Here is a 24,769-nt window from a genome sequence, read left to right on the forward strand (position 1 = left end):
TCTAGAGTAAAAATGAAATCCTGACTGGGTGGGGGGGGGGGTGACTGAGTGAGTGAAATGCAGGGAGTTGAGGCTGAAGAGCCAGGAGGGTCTCAATGACCTGCCTGTGGATTGGGCGAATTGGGAGACTAATAGGTAAAACTGATAATTCCATCGCCGTGCGCATGTTAGAACATCTCCTGACTTGCACACGTAAAACCGGACTTGCGGGGGGGGGGGGAGGGGGGGAATGAATGCATGTAAATTGCACGGGTAACATCTCCACACGTTTATTTTTAGTTAGAAGTGAGTATAGCCGTTGTACGCTACTTATTCTGATTTTATCTGGCTAAGTAGGGGGGGGTGTTGCTGCTACTTAGCTGGATAAATCTTGAAAGCGGCACTTGTCTGGACAAATTTCACTTTATCCAGCTAAGTAATGGCACTCATCTGGACAAGTTCCAATTTATCTAAGAAGCTGCAAAGTATCACTTTTATGACTTGGCCTGATAAATTGAAGCTTGTCCGAATAAGTGCAATATATATATTTACGTGTGTTATGGGGTTTTTTGGGGTGTTTTTTTTTTTGTTTTTTTTTTTTACATGTACACAGGTTGCAGGGTACATTTTCCACGTATTTTATAACCTGCGCATATCATATCAAAATGCAGGAGTAGATTTTTGAACGCCCATATCCACACATAAATGCACACAGCTGTTTTAAAGTTATTCTTCCTGTTTGTACCTGAGGTAATGGAGGGTGAGGTGACTGCACAAGGAGCAACAGTAGGGGTTCGAACCCTGGTCTCTCCGTTCATTGCCTGCTGCTCTAACTCCTCGGCGGCTCCTCCACAAAAACTGAAAGGAACATCTGAGAAACCAGACTCTGAGAGCAGTGCGGCACACCAGAGAAAGAGAAATGCAATTTCCCTGTACGTACACAGATCAGTCCAGACTCCTGGGTTTTCCCCCCCCCCCCCCCCCCTTCCAGCATATGGAGACAGATTTTCACTGACACTGACCATAACACAATGTGCCACCTGCATTCCTTCAGTATTTCTGTCTCCAGCAGATGGTAGATGGTGTAAAACCTGCAGTGTGACGAGAGAGGGAAAAAAAAGAAGAAAAGATACAATTTCTGGATCCTCCCAGGGGGTTGTGAGGTCCTGGTGGGACCATCCCCCCCCCCCCCCCCCTTTCCCCCCGGTTTGAGGTGGAGGAACAGGGGATTGGTGATTGGTGACCCTTCTGATTGCTTGGTCCGTGGAGTGCACATCTGGTGGTCCAGATCCCTCATCCCCCATGAGACAACGGAGGAACTTGCTATTTGTGAAGCTTGCAGTCTGATAGTAATTCAGTCCTCACACTCTCCATTTGTGTCGGTGCTATGTAGATGTTCAAAGCGATTTGACTATTACCGCTTTTGCCTATGTTGGAACATCCCCTCGGTGTATGGTGTCTCTGGAGCGGAGTGGAGTGGGAGGCGAGACAATGGTCTTTCTCCTCCTCGCTTGTTCCCAAGGGCAGAATCTTCCTTGAGAGAGGTTTGGAGAGAGTAAGGTTGGGCCTGTGGGCTCAGGTATAGATCCTTCCTCCTCCTGGGTGGAGTGTTTCCAGGGCCTGCAGGCCTTTCTGCAGGGGAACCAGAGAAGGCAAAGCAACCTACTATGTAGGGATCGTGTACTCAGGCCTCCCATTTATCAGTCATGGTGGGCAAATGCCACAGGGAGGCTGTTCAAGGGAATGCTCAGATTTTTTTCATTTTGCTGAGTTTCTAGGCTCAGATCCTGAACATGCTTATTGTGGATGGAGGTCAATTTTAAGTTAAGCATCCTTTTACTCCCCCTCCCCCCCCCCCCCTAATATAATTCAAGAGAGAGTGGATTTAAAAAAGGTAAATGCGGCTCTCTAGGTTCCCTGTTTCCGCATGGAAAATCTGAAGTCCATCATAGTGGTGGTACACAAGGGAGAGTTCCTTGACAGAGGCGTATCTGCACATAGCCATTGGGCCAGAGTACCAGAGATTGCTGAGGTTTATGGTCCTAAGGGAACATTTTTGGTTTTGAGCCTTTCCCTTTGGCTGGAGATGGCTCCACATACCTTCACCAAGGTGATGTTGGTGAGGGCAGCTGCATTGTAAAAGGAGGATGTCTGGACAACTGGCTCATTTGTACAAAATCAGAGGACCTCTGTCAATCAGTACCAAAAGTACTGATGTGCTTGAAATCTCTAGGATGGGTGATGAACCTAGCAATGAGACATTTAGTCCTCTTAGACTCTGGATATCTACAAGCTCAGTTCGACATGCTAGTATAGAGTGTGTCTCACGGAGAAAGATTGCTGAAATTGCAGAGTCAGATTAGACTTCAGCTAGAGCTTTCAGTACCCAGAGTCTGGGAATATTACAAGTCCTGGATTCTATGGCATCGACATCAGAATTAATGCTTTGGGCATTCACGCATATGCGGCCTCTGCTGGGGGCTCTTCTCTCCCACTGGAATCTGTTATTGGAAGAGTTTCGTCTTCCTCTTCTGTTAGAGTGGGAAGCCAGGGACAGTCTTTCATGGTGGCTTACTCGCACCAGTCTCGAGCGTGGTGCGAAATTGGAGGTTTTGAATTGGGTAATAGTCATCACCAATGCAAATCTCTCCAGATGGAGGGTGGTGTGGCAAGATCAGTCTGCACAGGGCCAGTGGTTGAAACAGGAGGCCTCATAATCTGTCAGTTGGTTAGAGATGAAAGTGGTGCATTTTGTGTTGCTTGCTGTCTGCCAAGGTTAAGCAGCCATCCAATAAGGATCCTATTCGACAGTGTGACAACTGTGGCCTACATCAACCATCGAGGCAGACCCAAGAATCAGTCAATGGCTCGAGAGGCCCGGGAGTTGATTCTCTAGGCAGAGCAGCACTTGGAGCAGCTGGCAGGATCTCTCATTGCCAGAGTGAACAACGTTGAAGCAGATTTTCTCAGTCTGAAATAGTTAGACCCTGGGGAATGGGAGCTGTTGGAGGCAATGATGTCTCATTCACAGAAGATGGGAGTATCTTGACCAAAGTCAACACCATGGCATTGTTGCTTTACAGCCACTGAAAGAACACTGTACGGAAGGAATCGGAGCACTAGCGCTTCCATGGACTAGAGGGATTCTTCTTTGTCAACCCTCCATGGCTTCTAGTGGGACAAGGGATTTCAGCAGATAGAGAAACATCTGGACAATGTGGCCTTGGTAACTCCAGAGTGGCCATATCAACCATGCTTCCCAGATCTAATGAACATGACCATAGACGGGTCCCTGAGGTTCAGACATCAGTCAACTGTTTTCCACCAAGGCCCAGTATTTTCAGGTCAGGTGGCTCACTTCTCTCTCATGGTTTGATTCTGAGAAGAGATGACTGAGATGGAGGGGACAATCTGAAGCAGTTATTTCCACCTTATTGCAAGCTAGGCAGCCTTCTACATCCTAGACATATGTGTGAATTTGGAGGATCCTCGAATCCTGGTCTGCTGTTGACAAAGTGCAGCCTCAGCCTGTTCAGGCCATGGTGTTGCATATTTTGGCTTTTCTGCAGAAAGCTTCTGGTCAAGGGATTGGCCTTTAACTCTGAGTCCAGGTAGCAACTGGTTTGTCTCTGGGGTAAAGTGCTCGGGTATCTGTCTGCACATTTGGATGTTACATGGTTCCTTCAGAGAGCTAAGAACTTGCTTCCTCAGGTGTGGAACATTTATCCATCTTGGAATCTGAATCTAATCCTTAGAAGATTGTGTGAGGCTCGGTTTGAACCACTAAAGAGCTACGGTTAAGGACTTGACTCTTAAAGTGATTTTCTTGGTGGCTATTTTTTCAGCCAAGAGAATTTCAGTGCTCCAGGCATTATGTTGAGATCTCTTCCTACAGATGTCTGAGGTATCTTTATGCATGGTGCCTTCTTTTCTGCTTGGGGTAGTCTCTGTGTTCCATCTTAGACAGTGGAGCTTCCAGCTTTTCCAGATTTGGATTCCTCTATGCCTCACATGGGGGAGCTTAAGCTCTTAGGTGGGAGCTATGCATCACTGAGGTAGCTAAAGGTCACATGAGTTCTGTAGATCAGGTCACCTCTTTGTACTGTGGAGTGGTCCAATGAAGGGAGTAAGGCGTCTTAAGACTACAGTTGTGTGGTGGCTGAAGGAAGCGATTAGTTGACTTACATTTCTAAAGGGTGCCCGCTGCTGGGGGGTTTAGGGGCACACTTGACACATTCTCAGGCAACTTCCTGGGCTGACTCACAATAGGTGTCTCCACATTAAAGGTTTTGGTGGCTGCTGGGTTAGTCACACATTTTTGCTAAGCATTATTGCTTGGATGTTGGGGCTCTGGCTTCTTTCTGCTTTGGTGAGTGTGTTCTACAAGTGGAACTCTCCAGGTCCCACACGAGTTAAGGGCAGCTTTGGTACATTCCAGGAGTCTGGACTGATCTGGGTACGTACAGGGAAAAGAAAATTGGTTCTTACCTGTTAATTTTTGTTCCTGTAATACCACAGATCAGTCCAGTGACCCACCTATTTATTGGGGGGGGGGGGGGGGAGAGTATGCTGCTCATACTGTTGCTTTGCATGTATTGTGAAGTTGTTGGAGGTTTTCAATGCTGTTCACTTATGTTAAATTTGGCAAACAAGTTCTCTATTGTCTTTTTGGGCTACTTCACTACCTTCCGGCTCGGAGGGTAGGGAGTTTGCTTAGAAATTTTGCTTATACATTTATGGTTGCTGACATCTTGGCTTGGGTACAGGTCAATACTGAGGGGGACTGCAGGTGGCACATTGGGTTATATACACTGTCAGTGAAACTTTCTCTGTCTCCATCTGCTGGCAGAGAAGCAAAACCCAGGAATCTGGACTCATCTGTAGTACTAATGTCAGGCACAGGAGGCTTTGAACCGGTAACCTCTGGAACCAGAGGTAGCTCTCTGAGTAAGAAGCCAGGAGGTGAAGTAAGGTAAGGAGGTTTATTTTTTAATTATGGCCTTTATTTCATGAAATCCCACTGGAAGCCCTGTCATAACTATAAATATTCACACTCTTGAGTTTTAAAATAGGATTGCAGTTACGGGCAGTTGTCAGTGTTTGCAGGCCTTGCCCTTGTCTTGCTCTCATTTCTTTTTCATTTCTGTATCTCTTCCTTTGTTTTTCCTTCAAGGAAACGTCCCCTCTTCCCTAATGTCATGCACATTTAGGAAAAGGGCAGAGAGAGAGCCATTGATCCTGCCTGACTTGCTGCTATCGGCCTGGCATGAAGCTAAAAACATTTGGCCACTTTTCAGAATATAATTATTTTTTTGATGGCCGTTTCAAGTGGGCATGGACGGGGCAGCACAAAGCATCATATTATGTATTACACAGTCCTCATGGAAGCCCTTTTTTTGTTCTTTGGCTGGACAGTTTTCCTTCTCCTTTCGGCTTGCAGTTTAGTCTGAATCTTCCAGTCTTGGGCTATGACACTATGAACCTTAATTGGCAAGTATCTGGGGGTTTCTCTTATTTATATTCCCTTTTCGGGCCAGATTTCTCCTACCTAGCAACAGTCCTTGGCCAGAGGCCACAGACCTTTGTTCTTTCGAGAACCTTGTGCACCTTGAATTTTGATCACTGTGAGGTCAGTATTCAGATTGCTGATGAGCGGCAGATTTATCTGGGTAAATTGTGTGCATAACTTTCCACAGATATTCAACCTGGATAAAGAAAGTTATAACAGTTTGTCCAACTAGGCCTGGGCATGTAATTGTACCCAATACGCGTGCTCTGTGTACTCACTGGCCAAAGTTTTTTTGCCTAGCCTCCAGAATGCCTCTATCGACACCTGTTTTTTTTTTTTGTCTGGATAAATTTTGTACGTTCACAGCCATGCGCACAAGATCCATGCAGTCGGCAGGGGAAAACTCATTTGAACAACAAATTGTGTGCCGGTAACTCAGTTATAATCACACTAGATGAACCAAAAAAATACCATAATATAAACAATATAACATAATCAAAATCCAAGGCCAAATTTAAAGTCCAAAAACTATAATACCTCTAAAATGAAACCCTCATACAGTAGAGTCTAATCCATTCACTTAACAGCTGTTCCCATATTTTTTTGAGGAGCGCTAAGCATTAATTATGCTCTTTAATCATAGGTCTCACTTTTTGAAAAAAAAATTTGTACATATAAAAAGTTGCAGTAGAAGAAAGTGATCTAGCGTTGTAAATTAAAACGTGGCATATGTCAAGCAACCATTATGAATGCAAAATTCAAATAAGATAAGTGTTACAATTTTTTATGTCTGGTGTAATTTTCAACACATTTAAGTTTAGGTCACATCTTTTAATTTCCAAAAATGTATTTTAAAAAATAAGTGAGACCTATGATTAAAGAGATGGGACATAATTAATGGTTAGCATTCATCAAAGAAAATATGGGAACAGCTGTTAAGCAAATGGATTAAGGTCTACTGAATGGAGGGTCTCATTTTAGAGGTGTTTTGATTTTTGAACTTTAAACTTGACCTTGGTTTTTGAGAACTCGGTTATATATATGAAGCTTTACAGTATTGACCTCTGTGTGATGGCTATGACTCCCCCTCCCCCCCCCCCTTGTCCCCCTGTGAACCAATGAAAACAATATTATGAACTAAAGCTTTTCATGGGGTGTGTTTTACAAAAAAGAAATGTTATGCGTATCGGTACCTTTTCTATGAACACACAAGGCCTTAGAAAGCCCCCCCACCAATAATCCTACCCTCCATTGTCGGGATGCCTTGTGCTCTTCCATCACAACACAGGTTCCGTGGCTGCATTCTTTAAACTTCTCTTTAGACAAAGACAGCTATTACTAGTTCAGTCTTATCCAGTATTGCATAGAGCAGATGTACCTTTTATATCCATGCAGAAGGCCAGAAATAGACTTTGTGAAAGGCCACTCTCCACTGCATGAAAACGCATGCTTAAGGAAATACTCTGGGCGTGAGGGGGTAGAAGGACTGCAAGAGCCAGTGTGTGCATGAGTGCCCTCTTACAAAGAGAGCCACTCGTTGACTGACTGACCCCCTTGCTGAAGGTTGTTGCTGTGATGGCTGGGATTTAGAGAGGAGGATGGGGCTAGGCAAAAATATGGACAGGTTCCAGTACTTCTGCTTTGGATACTTGTCGCCCTTTTCCTCCATCATGAGCAAGTTCAGGGGAGGCTTCTGCCTGTGTTTAGAAGCTCAGATGTGGAGGAAAGTGAGCCGAGCCAGTAAAACACTCCATCTCAATTGGCGTGTCATAGGCAGCAAGCCTGTCTTCACTTACTGGCCTGATATCTTCATCCACTCTTGGTAGATCTTGCAGCTCTAATATGTCTGATAAAATCAGGTAAACGGACTAAAGGAGGCATTCTTGTCACAAGAACATAACATAAGAATTGTCATACTGGGCCAGACTGAGGGTCCATCAAGCCCAGTATCCTGTTTCCAACAGTGGCCAATCCAGGTCACAAGTACCTGGCAGAATGGCAAACAGTAGATAGATCTCAATGCTGTTAGCACCCAGGGATAAACGGTGGCATTTCCCAAGTCTATCTAGTTAATAACTGTTTATGTACTTCTCCAAGAACTTGTACAAACCTTTTTTTTAAGCCTAGCTACACTAGCTGCCCTTACCACATTCTCTAGCAATGAATTTGAGAATTTAATTGTGGGTTGAGTGAAAAATGAATTTTCTCTGATTTTTGTTTTAAATGTGCTATTTACTAACTTCATGGAGTGTCTGATTCACATTTACCTGTTCTATTCCACTCATGATTTTATAGACCTCTATCATATCCCCCTCAGCTGTCTTCCTCAACCTCTTTAGCCTTTCCTCATAAGGGAATCATTCCATCCCTTTATCATTTTGGTTGCCATTCTCTGTACCTTTTCTAGTTCAGCTATATCTTTTTTTTTTTTTTTTTTTAAGATGCAACCAGAATTGCACACATTTATTCAAAGGTGCAGTCAAACCATGGAATGATACAGAGGTACTATGACATTCTGTTTTATTGTCCGTTCTTTTCCTAATACTTTCTTTAACTGTCTCTACAGCATACTGAGTTGAGGATTTCAAAGTATTACTCACAGTGATGTCCAGATCCTTTTCCTGGGTGGTAACTTCTAATATGGATCCTAACATCATACAATTAGTGTGGGTTACTTTTCCCAATGCACATCACTTTGCACTTGTCCACATTAAATTTTATCTGCCATTTGAATGCCCTATTTTCCAATCTCGCAAGGCCTTCATGCAGTTTCTTATAATCTGTGTGTGATTTCACTACTCGGAATTTTGTGTCATCTACAAATTTGATCACATCACTCGTTCTTTCCTTTTCCAGATCATTTCTAAATATATTAAAAAGCATCGATCCCAGTAAAGATCCCTGAGGCACTTCACTGTTTACATTTCTCCACTGGAAAAAACTGATAATTTATTCCTATTGTCTGCTTCCTATTTTTTTTTTAAGCTTTCTTTATTCAAGAGGCAACCAATACAAAAAATGGAAGAAGCAAAATACAATCAGATAATGAAACCAAGTCACAATCAAAAATCACAATTGCCTCTTGATACATTTTTATGATTTTGCTTCCAATTTTTAATCAGTTTGCAATTCACAATAGGACATTGCTTCCTATCCTATATTTTATTTTTCTCAGGACTTTTGTCAACTGCCATCTAAAAATCCGAATACACTATATCCACTGGATCACCATTATCCACATTTATTAATCCCTTGATTGATAAAGCAAGACTTCCCTTGTATAAATCCATGTTGGCTGTGTCTCATTAAATCATGTCTTTTTATATGCCCTGTGATTATATTCTTTAGAATAGGTTCTACTATTTTTTCCCAGCATTGTCGGGCTCACTGGTCTATAGATTCCCAGATCACCCCTGGAGTTCTTTTTAAAGATTGACATCACATTGGCCACTCTCCAATCTTAAAGTGCAATATTTTTTAATGACAAATTCCAAATTCCTAGTAATCTGCAATTTCAGTTTTGAGTTTTTCAGAACTCTGGTGTATAAACTATCTGGATCAGGTGATTTGCTGCTATTTAGTTTGTCAGTCGGCCCTATTATATCATCTAGGTTCACCATGCTTTGTTTCAGTTCTTCTGAATCATCACCATTAAATACTGTTTCTAGCACAGATATCTCAATATTCTCTTGCACAAACACCGAAGCAAAGAATTAATTTAGACTTTCTGCTATGACCTTGTCTTCTCTAAGTGACCTTATAACTCCTTGATCATCTAACAGTCCAACAGACTTCCTGCTTCAGCTACATTTAGGAAAAAGGTTTTTTGAGTTTTTGTCTCTACACCCAATTTCTTTTCAATTTTCTTTGCCTGCCTTTTTTCAGTGTTTTACATCTAACTTGACAGTGCTTATGCTTTTTTTTCCCCTATTTTCTTCAGTTGGATCTTTCTATTGCTGAAAGTTCTTTTGGCTAAAATAGCCTTTTATCTCACATTTTAACCATGCTGGCAGTCGTTTGGCCTTCCTTTCACCTTTTCTAATGTTTGGAATACATCAGCTGCTCTTAGTATTGAGAGAGAGGAAATCATGGCATGCTTTGAATTCTTGGAATTTGCTATGATTGCATAGTATTTGTGAATTATGGATGTTTGGTGGGCAGTGTAAGTTCTATTTGGCAGTTGAGTGGGATATGGACAGGAAGAGTGAAGGTGTGTGACTTGATGTTCTAGGCACATGTGAGGAGGCAGAGGACCAAGGAGATGAGGGGTTCAAAAGAGGAAAAATGCATGAGGAAATCATTTGTGGATATAGGATATGTGGGAGGGGAATAATGAAGCCATTTTAAAAGGAGAGAGAAGGTATGTGAAACTACAGAACAGGGCTGGGATGGAAACATGGTGTGATTTATGATGGTGAAAAAAAAGACCTAAAAGAAGGAAACCAAGATGGGGAGTCAAGTTTGGGTGGGGACAATCTGAAGTAAGAGGTTTTGGAAAACACTGGGGGCAAAATATTAAGATGGAGAAGGGAAGAATATGGGGGTTAAGTATAAAAAAAAAAAAAAAAAAAAAAAGGGGGGGTGGTAGATCAGCTCCCATGGACTTGTCTTGGGCCCTGTACAGCTCCTGCTAGGCTTTAATCAAGAGTAAGTATGTTTTCAAGATGCTTGCATGGCGTGCTGGAGGTTCTAAAATGTTTCTGGAAAGCTTTTTCATTCCATGTCTGGGGGGGGGGGTGGAGAGGTAGCTGTGCACAGAGTTTCTGTGGGGCCCCATCCAACTATGCTGCAAACATTCTCCAGAGATTACCTGAATTTATTTATTGGCAGAATATGGCCAAGGATCAGGAGGTGAAATCTTGTGTTTAAGCAGCTTAGGAATTTGGCAGAGGAAAGCTCTATGCTTTGTTTGCTTGGTTGCAATGGTCAGAGTTTTCTGAAACTACAGAAATTCCATCTCCGTGAACCAGTGTTTTTCCAGTACAAGTGTGGGTTTTTGCTCAATCAAGCACTCCCATTCATTTTCTCTTTCTGCAGCACTTTGTAATTGCTTTGAGAGGTCAGTGGGTAGGAAATACTGCTTTATTTATTTAAATCCTGGCTGGGAGTGTTCTCAGGAGTCTAGCAGCATCCACCTTGACTGAACTAGCTAACAGGCTAATTTTATTTTATTTTTAAAATTTTATTTATTTATTATTATTTTTAACTTTTGGGACCTCTGACTTAATATTGCCATGATATTAAGTGAGAGGGTGTACAGAAAAGCAGTTTTTACTGCTTTTCTGTGCACTTTCCCGGTGCCGAGAGAAATTAACGCCTACCTTTGGGTAGGCGCTAATTTCTGAAAGTAAGATGTGCAAGTTGGCTGCACATTTTACTTTCTGTATCGCTTGGGAATAATTAATAGGGCCATCAACATGCATTTGCATGTTGCGGGCGCTATTTGTTTCAGGGGGGTTGGACGTGCGTTTTCGATGCGCTATTACCCCTTACTGAATAAGGGGTAAAGCTAGTGCATCAAACTCTGGTCCAAACACGGGTTGGAGCGCACTGTACTGAATTGGCCTATCTCTGTTTTCACGAGGCACTATTCTTGTGTATTTGTTGTTCAGTTCACTCTTTTTAGTAGCATGGCCCTTTTGCATAATTTAATGTTCGAGCCATTGCTTAAGTACCCCGTAAGTGCTGTTAAGTGGCTAATGCATAAGCTGCTAATAGCATTATTCTGGTAATGTTTAGTTCTTGGAGCCCTGGTCAAACTGCTTGTTGACTGAGTGCTTCCTTAACAACAAAGCTGCTGCTCCTCTCCATTGCTGTTGCTGGTTTGTGTTAATGTACATTGAATGACACCTTGCATTTTCTTCCCCCCTTCTGTAGGCACCAAGTATAGATGAAAAAGTAGACCTGCACTTTATTGCCTTTGTTCATCTACAAGATCACCTTTATGAGCTAGGTAAGACCAACTGTGACTTTCTTTTTATGCAGAGAAGAGGGAATATGAGGAGTCTGAACCAAATTTTGTCATTTCATGCATGCTGTTAGTATAGTATGCATGTTAAAACACTGCATGTGCTAAAATGATATAAACAGATATACACAGGGAAATGAAACAAACTTCCTAATTACAAAAAGAGATGACAATGCAACACAAAACACTTTTTATTCCATGCATGCCCCTACTTGTGATCAGAGCTTTGCCTGCAGGTAGAGCTAAGCTTGGGGTTATTGACTGAAATCAGCAGAGCGTGCTCTTGAGAATATTGCTATTGGTGTCACCTTCCATTAAAATGTCTAAGAACTTGTAGGAAATTACCTGCCTCCTGACTGGTCCAGTAATAAATGTGCAGGCTTCATGTTCCCTCTCATTATGAACCTTTGTTTCCGTATATTCTTGGACAGTTGCTATATTTCAGTTTGTTAAATATATTGACATTCGATCTGAGATATCACATCAGTTTACATTCAGGTACTGTAGGTATTTCCCTATCCCCAGAGGGCTTACAATCCTACAGGCCGATACAGTACAGTACTGTATCGGCCAACGGAGCGCACTGTTAACCTGCCATTGGACATGCGTTTTCCCTTACCCCATATTCAGTAAGGGGCGGAAAACGCGCGTCCAACCCGCCGAACCTAATAGCGCCCTCAACATGCAAATGCATGTTGCAAATGCATGTTGATGGCCCTATTAGATATTCGCATGCGATTCAGAAAGTAAAATGTGCAGCCAAGCCGCACATTTTACTTTCAGAAATTAGCGCCTACCCAAAGGTAGGCGCTAATTTCTTCCAGCACTGGGAAAGTGCACAGAAAAGCAGAAAAAAAAAAAAAAAAAAAAGTTAAAAAAAAAAATTGGAAGTCGGCTGTCTGGGTCGAAAACCGGACGCTCAGTTTTGCTGGCGTCCAGTTTCCGAGCCCGTGGCTGTCAGCGGGCTCAAGAACAGACGCCGGCAAAATTGAGCGTCGGCTGTCAAACCCACTGACAGCCGCCGCTCCTGCCAAAAAGGAGGCACTAGGGACGCGCTAGTGTCCCATGCGCCTCCTTTTGCCCGTTTCTACCGCCGGGCCTCATTTAAATACTGTATCGCGCGCACAGGCGAGTGGAGTATCCTGCTGATCTCTATTTCATCTGTGGACTTGAGTAATGTAATGCTCAAAGTTTTCTTCTCTTTTTCTTTTCTTTTTTTATGGTCAGCTCGTGAGGATTTTTTGCGATCTTGCTCAAGCTACCCAAGTTAATAGGAAAGGTTTTCTAGCTTTCAGGAAGAAATTGTATTGTTAGGTTTTTGTTTTGTACTTAGAAGTTATCCTTGTAAATGTCTAATCAAGAGAGGGTAATGAATGTTTCATATTTTTCCTGCCTGAATAATTGAAGTCTTTTTATAGAGGCCTGAAGGCCGATAACCTCTTCCTCAGAGCCTTAAGTCATTTAATGCTGATGCATATATAACTGATGGGTTTTTAAATCTCTATTAAAGCCGTTTCATTTGATTTGTTACCTTTGGAAACTCCCTTGTTTTTCCTTTGTCTCTCTGCGTTCCTTTCTTTTTTACTGCTTGGAAGGGGAGGACCACGTTGTTACTGGTTTTCTGAAATATTGTTTTTGTTTTTTGGTTAATATTTGTACTTTAAATGGCAGGCCTTCTACCTGATTATAGAATCTGGTTCGCTCTGCTGGGGGGGGATCCTGATTCTTATTTATGTAACATACAAAAGATATTTTTGCCTCTCTGTATAAACAGCATCATATATAAATGTCTTTTGGAGAATCTGTTAAGGAACAAGTCTATCAAGCTATAGATTTTCTGCTATAAAACTTACTATCCACTGATTATTAAAGAAATCATACTCTTGAACATTATGTAATATATTATGTTCTGAATGCAAAGATGTGACTATAACTCAATTATTTATAATCCTTTTTTTTTTTTTTTTAAACAAATGGAAACACTTTTTTTTAGTTCATATATTGCACAAGTATTTAAATGAAATAGAAAAGAAGTATTGGAAAATAAAATGTCTGGAATGATCTCTCATTGTGTTACCTTTTTGTGTGCATTTTTATTCCTTACAGATGGACGTAAACCTTTTCCAGTAAGCCATGGACGGACTAGCGATGAAACCTTGCTGGAGGTAAGAAATTAAAAAAAAAAATTTCAGAGGCTGGTACTTTACCAGGCTTGCCCAGGCTGGAGCATCAATCTGCCTTGCATATAAAAGCAAAGGATGGTAAAAATATTGCAGGGCTCTCCCCTCCCCCCACCACCCATCATAGACATCTTATTTTGATTTCGAGGCTGCCTTTCCAGTGATGCTGAAGGTGGTATACATGAAATAGCCATAAGACCACAAACATAAAAGATAAAATTGATCTCATTACTGCATAAAACTCAAATTCCCTGTACGTACCAGGATCAGTCCAGATGGTGGGTTATGTCCCCCCTGTCCAGCAGATGGAGTCAGATAAGGCTTCGGAGGGTGCTGCCTTATATACCAGTGCACCCTCTGTGAGTCCTCAGTATCTTTCTGACTCCAGCATATAGGAGATGGGGAACCTTAGCTTCTCCTGTCTAGGAGAGAGTTTGTTCTTTCTACCTTCTTTTCTTGTGATTGCTTTACATGGATCAAGCTATTAAAAAAAAAAAAAGTCAAGCATAGTGATTTCTATTGGCTTGCAGACGGGTCTGTCTCTAACTAGTCTGCTTTTTACTTTTCTTTCCCTGCCCGCTGGGGTAAGTTCTTTGTGATTTTGTTTTAACCTTTTTTTCTTCTAGGTTTCTCGTTTCAGCACCTCTGGGGGTGGATGTTAGAGGTTTCAACCTCTCCCCCCCCCCCCCCTCGCCGTGTTCCGCCCCGAGACGCACATTCCCCGGGGCCACTAGCCGCAGAGAGGTCACATTCCTCTGCTGGCACTGTTTCATCGGGGTCAGTAGCTAAGCGGACGCATCTTCCCACTGCCCGCGGCGCTGTCCCTGTTTCATCGCGGCTTTCAACATTTCCCTCCCCCCCCCCCCCCCCCCCACCCCCATGTCAGCATGCCAAGGGTCCTCCGATGCTCGGCGTGTGGGGAATTGGGATCGCGGTTATCCCGCGAGGGGGTATGCACGCGGTGCCTCCCTGGTGGGGCGGGCACCTCACAGCCGCCGGGACGCCTTCCTTCGCGTGCTCCAGCGTGCCTTCAGCAACAGGGGCCAGCCTCGATTCCGCTTCGCGCGGGAATGTCGGCCATCTTGGGCCCAGAGTCAGTCATGCAGGTGCCGGCAGGAGAAGATTGGGAGGATTTTTCAGACATTCCTCCGCTGGTTCTGCCCCTGGGACCCCATATACAGCCTGAAGACTGTTCTAATCTACCCCCCCCCCCCCCGGGGTCCCCCTCCATTCACCACAGACTTTATTTTACTGATGCATAATCCTTACCTGGCAAGGATGGGCCAGCCTCCGGACCCCTGCCTTCCAAAGTCCCCAGGACAGCTGACCTTGCTCCAGATCCTGCTCTGGATCATCCCCTACTTGGCCTGGATGATCCCCTTCTCGCCGCACAGATGGAAGGAGATGACCCGAGTGTGCTCCGGATTTTCCAGAGTTAGACGCTCTTATTCCACATATTCTGCAAGAGCTGGACATCAAGGCTCCACAGGATCCGCCGGGACCCTTCACCTCGGGAAAGAAGGGAGACCCAGTACTGGCGGGTCTCTGCCCTCCGTCAAGGGCCTTCCCCCGTCAAGGGCCTTCCTACAACTTTTGGCCAGAGAATGGGATACACCCGAAGCCTCTCTGAAAGTCAGCAGAGCGGTGGATAAGTTATACCCTCTCCCCGAGGACTTTATAGATGTTAAGGTTCTGAAGTTGACTCCGCGGTCTCAGCAGTTACAAAGTGGACAACTATCCCAGTTACAGGAGGCACAGCCCTGTGGGATCTACAGGACAGGAAGCTGGAAGTCTACCTCAAAAGGGTATTTGAGGTTTCAGCATTGGGAGTCCGAGCGACCATTTGTAGCTCACTGGCACAAAGAGCGGGGCTTCGCTGGGTTCAACAACTCCTTACCTCTCAGGACCTCCCACCAGAGGAAGCGAGCCAGGCAGACCGCCTAGAGGCTGTTATAGCCTACGGAGCGGATGGCCTGAATGATCTCCTATGAGTGCTGGCAAGATCAATGGTTTCAGTGGTCTCTGCACGCCATCTCCTCTGGCTTCGTAACTGGTCGGCAGATTACTCCTCCAAGTCAAGCCTGGGATCTCTTCCTTTTAAGGGTAAATTTCTCTTCGGGGATGATTTAGACCAGATCATCAAGTCACTTGGGGAGAATGCAGTGGTTAGAGCAGTGGGCTATGAACCAGGAGACCAGGGTTCGAGTCCTGCCGTCACTCCTTGTGACCTCTGGGCAAGTCATTTTACCCTCCATTGCCTCAGGTACAAACTTAGATTGTAAACTCTCTGGGGATAGGGAAATACCTAAAAGTACCCAAAAACTAAGTATATCCCATGCTACTGATGCTAGTAATAGCAGTGGCTATTTTCTAAGTCAACTTGATTAATAGCAGGTAATGGAATTCTCCAAGAAATTGTCCAAATCTTTTTTTAAACCCAGCTACACTAACTTCACTAACTACATCCCCTGGCGACAAATTCCAGAGTTTAATTGTGCGTTGAGTGTGAAAGAATGTTCTCTGATTAGTTTTAAATTTGCTACATGCTAACTTCATGGCGTGCCCCCTAGTCTTTCTATTTTCTGAAAGAGTAAGTAAGTCACATTTACCTGTTCTAGGCCTCTCATGATTTTAAACACCTCTATCATATCCCCCCTCAGCCGTCTCTTTTCTAAGCTGAACAGCCCTTGCGTCTTTAGTCTTTCCTCATAGGGTAGCTGTTCCATCCCCTTTATCATTTTGGTCGCTCTTCTCTATCTTCTCCATTTCAACTATATCTTTTTTGAGATGCAGCAACCAAAATTGTACACAGTATTCAAGGTGCAGTCTCACCACGGAGCGATACAGAGGCAATATGACATTTTCCATTTTATTCACCATTCCCTTCCTAATAATTTCTAACATTGTTTGCTTTTTTGACTTCTGCAGCACACTGAACCGACGATTTCAATGTATTATCCACTATGTCGCCTAGATCTCTTTCTTGGGTGGTAGCTTCTAATATGGAACCTAACATTGTGTAACTATAGCATGGGTTATTTTTCCCTATATGAATCACCTTGCACTTATCCACATTAAATTTCATCTGCCATTTGGATGCTCAATTTTTCAGTCTCTCACAAGGTTCCTCCTGCAATTAATCACAATCTGCTTGTAATTTAACTACTCTGAATAATTTTGTATCATGTGCAAATTTGATTACCTCACTCGGCTTATTCCTTTCCAGATCATTTATAAATGTATTGAAAAGCACCGGTCCAAGTACAGATCCCTGAGGCACTCCATTGTTTACCCCTTTTCCACTGAGAAAATTGACCATTTAATCCTACTGTTTCCTATCTTTTAACCAGTTTGTAATCAACGAAAGGACATCGCCACCTATCCCATGACTTTTTACTTTCTTAGAAGCCTCTCATGAGTATACCTAGAGCTCTGTTACATTTTTATTCTCTCTCCTTATCCCCATCTAGCCAGCCATCATGGCAACAATCCTGTCACCAAGACAGGCTGTGGTTCCGTTTTACAACCTGACACTATTTTTCTCTTGAGACTATCAGTGTTTCTTGATCCCGTACTGTGATAGACATTTTCTATTCCCATAGCTTTGAATGCTTTCATCCAGAATCAAACCCAGATTGCCAACATGAAATTGTTTTCTAAATGAGCAAAGATTACTAAGTACATGATAAGAAATGGAGAAATTACTTACCTGATGATTTTGTTTTCCTAGTGTGTAGCCAGATGGACTCAGGACCAATGGGTTATGTACTCCCCTGCTAGCATATGGAGACAGTCAGGGTCACCCTAGATATATGCCTGCTGTGACCTGAGCCATTCAGTATCTCTCCATCTCCTAGCAGATGTGGACATGCTATCCCCACACCAGCATTGGTGTTTAGCAGAATTGCAGTACTAGTTCGAAGAAGAACAGTTTACCTTTAAATTGGAGAAAGATTGAGCCCTGCTCTCCTGCGGTGATACCTAAAGATCCCTCCCCCATTTGAAAATTCCTGAGGCGATTTCTGAGATCCCTCAGAGGTGTGCCTTGGTCCAGTAGCCAGTTCCCGGCATGGACTTTGCTACTAAAGCAGCTAAAAGGCAGCAGATGCAGGAAGCAGAGTATGGCGGTGATGGCCTAAGCCCTCTCCCCCCGCAACTTGAGACAGTCTCTGTTCTCAACTGGTAATCACTGAACCCAGGTAAGGAAAGAACTCCTCCAGTTCAGAGACGTGGAAGGGCTTCGGTAAGACTTTCCTCTGGTCTTCTTGCTTGGTGCGCCGTACAGACAATGTTCCCGATCCAGTTAAGGAAAGGGTTTCAGAGCAGGTTGAGTGGTCCCCCGATGGGCTAAGCCCCACTTCAGGCTTGGTCAGTTCTCCACATGGCAGGCCGCGGTGGTTCCATCTTGCTAGCGGTTTGGTGTGGCACCGTTTTCCCCATTGACCGTCTGTACGCGTGGTGTGGACCAGCCTTGTACGCCTAACGTACGCATAAGTTTGCACACTCCTGTGCGCATACCAGCATGCATAACCACATGTATACCTGTGCACAACCGGACACTTATAATTACACGCTTCTGGGCGGATTTGTGTTGGCTCGACTCCAAGCACTAGCTGGCTGAACACACAAGCTACAGTGAACTATGGCTCCAGCAACAAAGAAGCACAAACAACACTCTTTGTGCTGCCTGCCATATTAGGTCTGCACATTCTGACCTAGATTCCTTTCTGTCAGCACTGTAAGGAAAGCCAGGGAGGGCTGGACCCTCAGAACTTTTCCAAGCCCGGCCCCTCCCAGTCGGAGGATGGGTCAGCCATGACCTTATATGGTAGCAACCCGGATTTGAGCAATCCCAGGACTGTGCCCTCCTCAAGAGAGGGCAGTTCGGCGCCTACCCCAGTTCCTCCTGGGCTAGGTATGGACCCGGCTACCTTTTTTTTCTTGGGTGGAGTTTTTTCAGGGCCTTCAAACCTTTGTTCAGGCACAGTCAGCTGCTGCCCCTGCCTGGCCTGAGCCCTAGCCGGGAAGGCCTTGTCCTCCCATCTCTATCAGCATGCCTTGGAATGTGCCTCACCTTACCAAGGGTATCCTTGCAGGGAACCAGACACCACAGACAATGAAGGGGATGCAGACTCATTAGAGGTCGGGGAAATCCCTCCAGGCCTGGAACCATACTGGACCATGCTACAGTTTTTTCCACAGAGATGAATTGCTGGCCCTGGTCTCCCAGACCCTGAAAATTCTGTGAGTTCTCGGCATGGACCCTATGTCCGAACCAAAGAAGAATCTCATCCTGATGTCTCTATGGAAAGTCACCTTGCTATTTCCCAATGCTGGAAGCCACCCAGGAGTTGGTTGACATGGAATGGAGCGCCCCGGAAGCCAGCTTTAAAGGAGGTTGGGCCTGGGAGGCCTTGTACCCTCTGGACCTAGCAGCCAAAGAATGTCTTTGTTTCCTGAAAGTGGATGCCCTGGTCTGTACAGTTTTGAAGCGAAAAACTATCCCAGTAGAGGGAGGAGCAGCCTTGAAGAATGCGCACGATAGACAATTGGAGTCCCTCCTTAAGCAAGCCTTTGATGTGACAGCAATGACTTCAGGTCGCTCATGTCTGCTTCTCTCTCAAGAGGCAGATAGCTCAGGGGCACATTCCAGAGAGGCGATGGAGCCCACCGCGGCTTTCCTAGTGGACGCAAGCTCTGATTTAGTTCACACCTCGGTCAGAGGAGTAGCCTCGGTGGTGGCGGCCAGAAGATGGCTATGGATACAAAACTGGTCAGCAGATGCGATCTCTAAAGCAAACCTCACAAAGATGCCCTTTAAGGGGATCCCTCCTATTCGGAAGCGAATTGGAAAAACTAGCCCAGTAAGTGGGGTGAATCGCCAGTCCCTTGGCTACCGAAAAATAAAAGGTCTCCAGCGCCCCTCACCCATGAGGGGTCGTGCCAGGGGCAATCAGTGCTACTGGCCTTACAGAAACTCATTTCGGACATCTCGGCTTTCTGGAAGGTCTCAGTCCTTTCAGAGCCAACAACCAAAAAGGGGAACTGGTTCGGGCTCAGGTTCGACCCAATGAAGTTTGGCAGACCCATCCATGGCACAAGAAGATAGGTGGCAGACTATTCCTCTGCTATCAGCGGTGGGTTGAGATCACGTCTGCCAAATGGGTACTGGATATCATACAAGAAGGATACGGTCTGGAATTTTGCAGTTTCCCTCAGGACATGTTCATGATGTCACCTTGCCACTCCCAGCACAAGCAGTGGAAGCCATGTTGATAAGGCTCCTCAATTTGAGGGCTATAACCCTGGTACCTACGCCCCAGGGGATTATTCCATCTTTCATCCCCATCCTGGACCTTAAGAGCATCAATCCACTTATAATGGCCGTAGAACTGGGAGAGTTCTTAACCTCCCTGGATCTCTCAGAAGCCTACCTTCATATCCCAATCCGTGAAGACCACCAGAATTTCCTACACTTTGCAGTACTGGGCCACCATTATCAGTTCCGGGCATTGCCCTTTGGCCTGACAGCTGTACTCAGAACATTCTCCAAAATTATGGTGGTTCTGGCGGCAGCGGCACTGTGGGGGGGGGGGGGGGGGAAGGGATCCTGATGCACCCTTACTTAGATGACTGACTGATCCAGGCAAAGTCATTAGAAGAGAGCCTCCAGGTGACCAGCAGGGTCAGATCCCTGCTTCAGGGACTTGGTTGGGTCATGAACATGGACAAGAGCAGCCTCAAGCCTTCCCCATCTTTAGAGTACCAGGGAGTCCGGTTCGACACCAAGCAGGACAAAGTCTTCCTCCCTCCCTCCCTCAAGGATAAGGACTGATGTGCCAAGTGCTGTTTGACGAACATAATGCGCCCCAAGATGTGGGGCCACCTCCAGGTTCTCAGCCTGATAGCGTCAACCCTGGAGGTAATACCATGGGTGAGGATACACATGCAGCCACTCCAATTCTCCCTCCTGTCACTTTGGAACCCACTGTCTCAAGACTACTTGATCCGCATCATCTACCAATGGAAATGTGTTCTCAGCTCCAGTGATGTGTCTACAGGTAGTTCATCTAAGCAAGGGTGTAAGCCTGTCCCCACCAAACTGGCTAGTGCTCACGATGGACACGAGCCTTCGAGGGTGGGGAGCTCACTGTCAGGAATTGACAACCCAGGGGTGATGGACCAAGGAAGAGGCGTGCTGGAACATAAATCTCCTGGAAGCCCGAGCTGTCATGTGTTGTCGGACAACGCAACAATGGTATCTTACATCAACCACCAGGGAAGAACCAAAACCCATCACTTGTCTCTGGAAATAGAGCCCCTTTAATGGAATAGGTGGAGTTAAATCTGCAAGGGATCTCTGCCTCCCACATCATGGGAAAAGACAATGTCAGAACAGACTTTCTCAGCAGGGAGAGTCTGGATCCAGGGGAATGGATGGTGTCAACCAGAGCCTTTCAGCTCCTAGTAGATCGCTGGGGCCTCCCATCCATTGACCTACTGGCCTAGTCTCACAATGTGAAGGTCCCCCAATCTTTCAGTCAAAGAAGTGATCAGCACTCCCAAGGGATCGACACCCTTGTCCAGACCTGGCCAGAGGAGGACTTACTTGTACACCTTCCCTCTGGCCTCTGCTGGGCAAGGTCATCCTAAAGATCGAATGCCACAGAGGATTAGTCCTTCTGGTGGCCCCAGACTGGCCCAGATGCCTATGGTATACAGACTTGGAGGCTTCTGGTGATGAGTCCCTTGTGCTTCCTTCCATACAGGGACCTTCTCCAACAAGGTCCGATCCTTCGCGAGGACCCAACTCTGTTTTGTCTTACGATCTGGCCCTTGAGAGGGCTTGCCTGACGAAGCGGGGATATTCATGGCAGTAATCACCACCTTGATCCATGCGTAGAAGTTGTTGACTTCCTGGCATTCATGTGGATCTGGAGAATATTTGAGGCCTGGTGCGAGGAACGTGGGTTGCCCCCTCTGACATCCAAGATCCCCATGATTCTGGAATTTTTACAGGACTGCTTGATCAAAGGGTTGTCCCTCAACACCTTGAAGGTCCAGGTGTCTGCTCTCTCCTGTTTCAGAGGTGAGGTGAACGGAGCCTGTCTGTCTATGCATCTGGACTTGGCCCGTTTCCTAAAAGGGGTTAAACACCTCCGACCACCCTTAAAGTGTCTAGTCCCCCTATGGAACCTCAATCTAGTATTGGACTTTTTAGCAGGGCCTTTCGGCCGCAGCGCAGTCTGTCTCTACGCCTGTTAATGCTAAAGACTGTATTCTTGGTGGCGATATGCTTGGCTCGTTGCATCTCTGAACTACAGGTGCTGTCATGTCAGAGCAGTTCCTCTGTTTACTCCAGGAATGTTACAGCTTCGCACTGTTCCTTCCTTCTTACCAAAGGTAGTCTTGGAGTTTCACCTGAACCAGTTCATTTCCTTACTGTTTCTAGATAGTCACAAGGACATGGAAGGCTACCGCCTCCTATGCCACTTAAACGTCAGTAGGATTTTAGTACAGTATCTGGAATGTTCAGAACCGCAAGATGGACCGCTTATTTGTTCTTCACGGTGGAAGGAAACAAAACAAAGTGGCTTTTGCGAGCTACCATAGCTTGCTGGATCAAGGAAGTGATCACGGGAGCTTATGTAGAGGCAGGGAAGCCTTTACCCCTTTAGGTTAAAGCTCATTCCACTAAGGCCCAGGCATTATCCTGGGCGGAAGCTAAGCTACTGTCTCCCATCGACATCTATCGAGCAGCAACGTGGCCCTCCCTACATACCTTCTCCCGATTAAGTCGCCTGGACATCCAAGCCCGAGGAGACGCAGCCTTTGTGAGGGCGGTGCTAACTGGACTGCGGGCAGCCTCCCGCCCCATTCGGGAGTAGCTTTTGTTCATCTTATTAGTCTTGAGTCCATCTGGCTACACACAATGAAATGGAAAAACTATTTACCTGATAATTTTGTTTTCCTTAGTGTAGATAGATGGATTCAGCATCCCGCCCATGGCTGCCCATGAACGGTACCAAGGAATTGTCGATGAGGTGAATCTCTATTCCAAGAGGTTACAGGTAAGCCGTTGCCCTATCCCTAGATCAGGGCATCTATAATGTTGCTGGAATTCAGCGCTTATGTTTGGTTGAGAACAGTTACAATCACCAGTTTTTTAATAAAGTTTTTAATCAAGTTATTAAGTTGTATCCAAATTTTATTCATTTGTCTATAATATGTCCACAATGGCTTTTGAAGAGAATATTGAATGGCTAAGGTCACAGCAGAGATATATCTAGGGTAGGGGTGGGCACTTCCGGTCCTCGAGAGATTTGCATGCACTCTGCCTCAGTTGTATGCAAATCTATGTCATGCATATTCATTAGGATATCCTAAACCTCGACAGGTTTGTGGCCCTCGAGGACTGGAATTCCCCACCCCTGATCTAGGGTAATGTCTGCTTTGAAACCTGTCTCCATCTGCTAGCGGGGAAGAACATAACCCATTGGTCCTGAATCCATCTGTCCACAGTAAGGAAAATGAAATTATCAGGTAAGTAATTTCTCCATTTCTTTTGGTTGGGATTTGGTTCTCGGATATTGCTGAGAGTATCTTGATAAGATTCCCATGTGCCAGAATGGCTTTTACGATGAGGATTTCTAGCTGGTGCCGCCGCACCCCATCTACCTACTTCAGTAGTATAGGGCCAAACAAGTATTTCTTTTACTAATATGGACTCTGAGACAGATTCATGGCACACATTGTGACTGGCTTTGCCAAACACGTCACCAGCTTGTAGTTTATTCATTATTTTTGTAATTGGGAATTTTTTTTTTTTAAACATTTATTTTGCCTGCATTTGGACTTGTTTCAGCTGGGGCCATAACATGAGCCTTAATGTGTAGCTACCTAGAGTTCTGTTCCATTTTTATTCCCGCTCCTTATCCCCATCTAGCCAGCCATCATGGCAGCAATCCTGTCATCAAGGCAGGCTGTGGCTCCATTTTACAACCTGGCACCATTTCTCTCTTGAGCCAATCAGTGTTTCTTGATCCATTACTGTAATGGACTTTTTTTTATTCCCGTATCTTTGAATGCTTTCATCAGAATCAAACCGAGATTGCCAACATGAAATTGTTTTTCTATATGAGCAAAAATTACTAAATACATGATCGGTCTAATCATGTACTTAGTACAGTGCTGGCAGAGGAACTGCTCCTGGGGCACAGCAGTATTCATTTTTTCCCCCTCAAATTAAAAAAAGTAACATTTCCAAGAAGCAATATCATTTCCATTCCTCACAGGGTTTATGGTTCCATTGTAAAGTCCTATGAAAGAGCTGATTGCTTTACTACGTGGGTAAATATACTATTGTAGGTTATTACCTCTGTGTTTAATGTGGACAGTACTTTCCATATCTTTCACAGTTTGTAACTTGTGTTTGGTTTTTTTTTTCTTTCTAGGATGCAATAGAAGTATGTAAGAAGTTCATGCAGCGTGATCCAGATGAATTGAGATTTACCGTAGTTGCTCTCTCCAAAGCATAAAGGACCCAAATTGATGACAGCAATTGGCTTGCTATTTGTAACTCAAACCAAAAACTCACTCTCCTGCCCACACACTCATACTGCAAATATTTGTTTTTGATATTTTCATTCACTATGTTTTGCAGAATTCTGTATGTTAATTAAACTTTGCATTAATCCTTACTTGAATTTGCTGTGCCTTGCTTATTAAAAAATTTCGCTGTCTTCTACACAAGTGGAAAGTTGATGATTAAAATCAAGTACATGGGAATTATAAGGGATTCTACATAAAAACATAAGAAGTTGCCATTCTGGGTCAGAGCAAAGGTCCATCAAGCCCAGCATCCTGTTTCCAACAGTGGCCAATCAGGTTACAAGTACTTGGCAAGTACCCAAACACTAAGTAGATTCCATGGTACTGATGCCAGTAATAGCAGTGCCTATTCTCTAAGGCAGCTGTTCTCAACTGGTGTGTCGTGGCTCCTGGTGTCCCACAGCCCCAGTTATACTTCCCTTTAACTTTTTCCTGACCCCACGGGCCAATCGGAATCCTATTCTCTTCTTGCCCTGCAGGCCAATCAGAAGCCTTTTCCCTTCTTGCCAGTGGGAGGAGGAA

The 24,769-nt window shown here is 44.7% G+C and overlaps 1 protein-coding gene across 2 annotated transcripts in view; it reads left to right on the plus strand.

Moving 5' to 3' along the window:
• Window positions 1-24,336, plus strand: part of UCHL3 (ubiquitin C-terminal hydrolase L3) — a 118,077-nt gene extending 93,741 nt beyond the window's left edge. For both annotated transcript variants that reach the window (XM_029603029.1, XM_029603030.1), the window contains 3 exons: window positions 11,366-11,441; window positions 13,563-13,621; window positions 24,091-24,336. In XM_029603029.1, coding sequence (XP_029458889.1) covers window positions 11,366-11,441; window positions 13,563-13,621; window positions 24,091-24,174 — 219 coding nt within the window. In that variant the 3' untranslated portion in view covers window positions 24,175-24,336. The remainder of the gene's footprint in view (window positions 1-11,365; window positions 11,442-13,562; window positions 13,622-24,090) is intronic.
• Window positions 24,337-24,769: the final 433 nt, after the last annotated feature.

The sequence above is a fragment of the Rhinatrema bivittatum genome, chromosome 5 (assembly GCF_901001135.1).
Source record: "Rhinatrema bivittatum chromosome 5, aRhiBiv1.1, whole genome shotgun sequence".
NCBI classification, from domain to species: Eukaryota; Metazoa; Chordata; class Amphibia; order Gymnophiona; family Rhinatrematidae; genus Rhinatrema; species Rhinatrema bivittatum.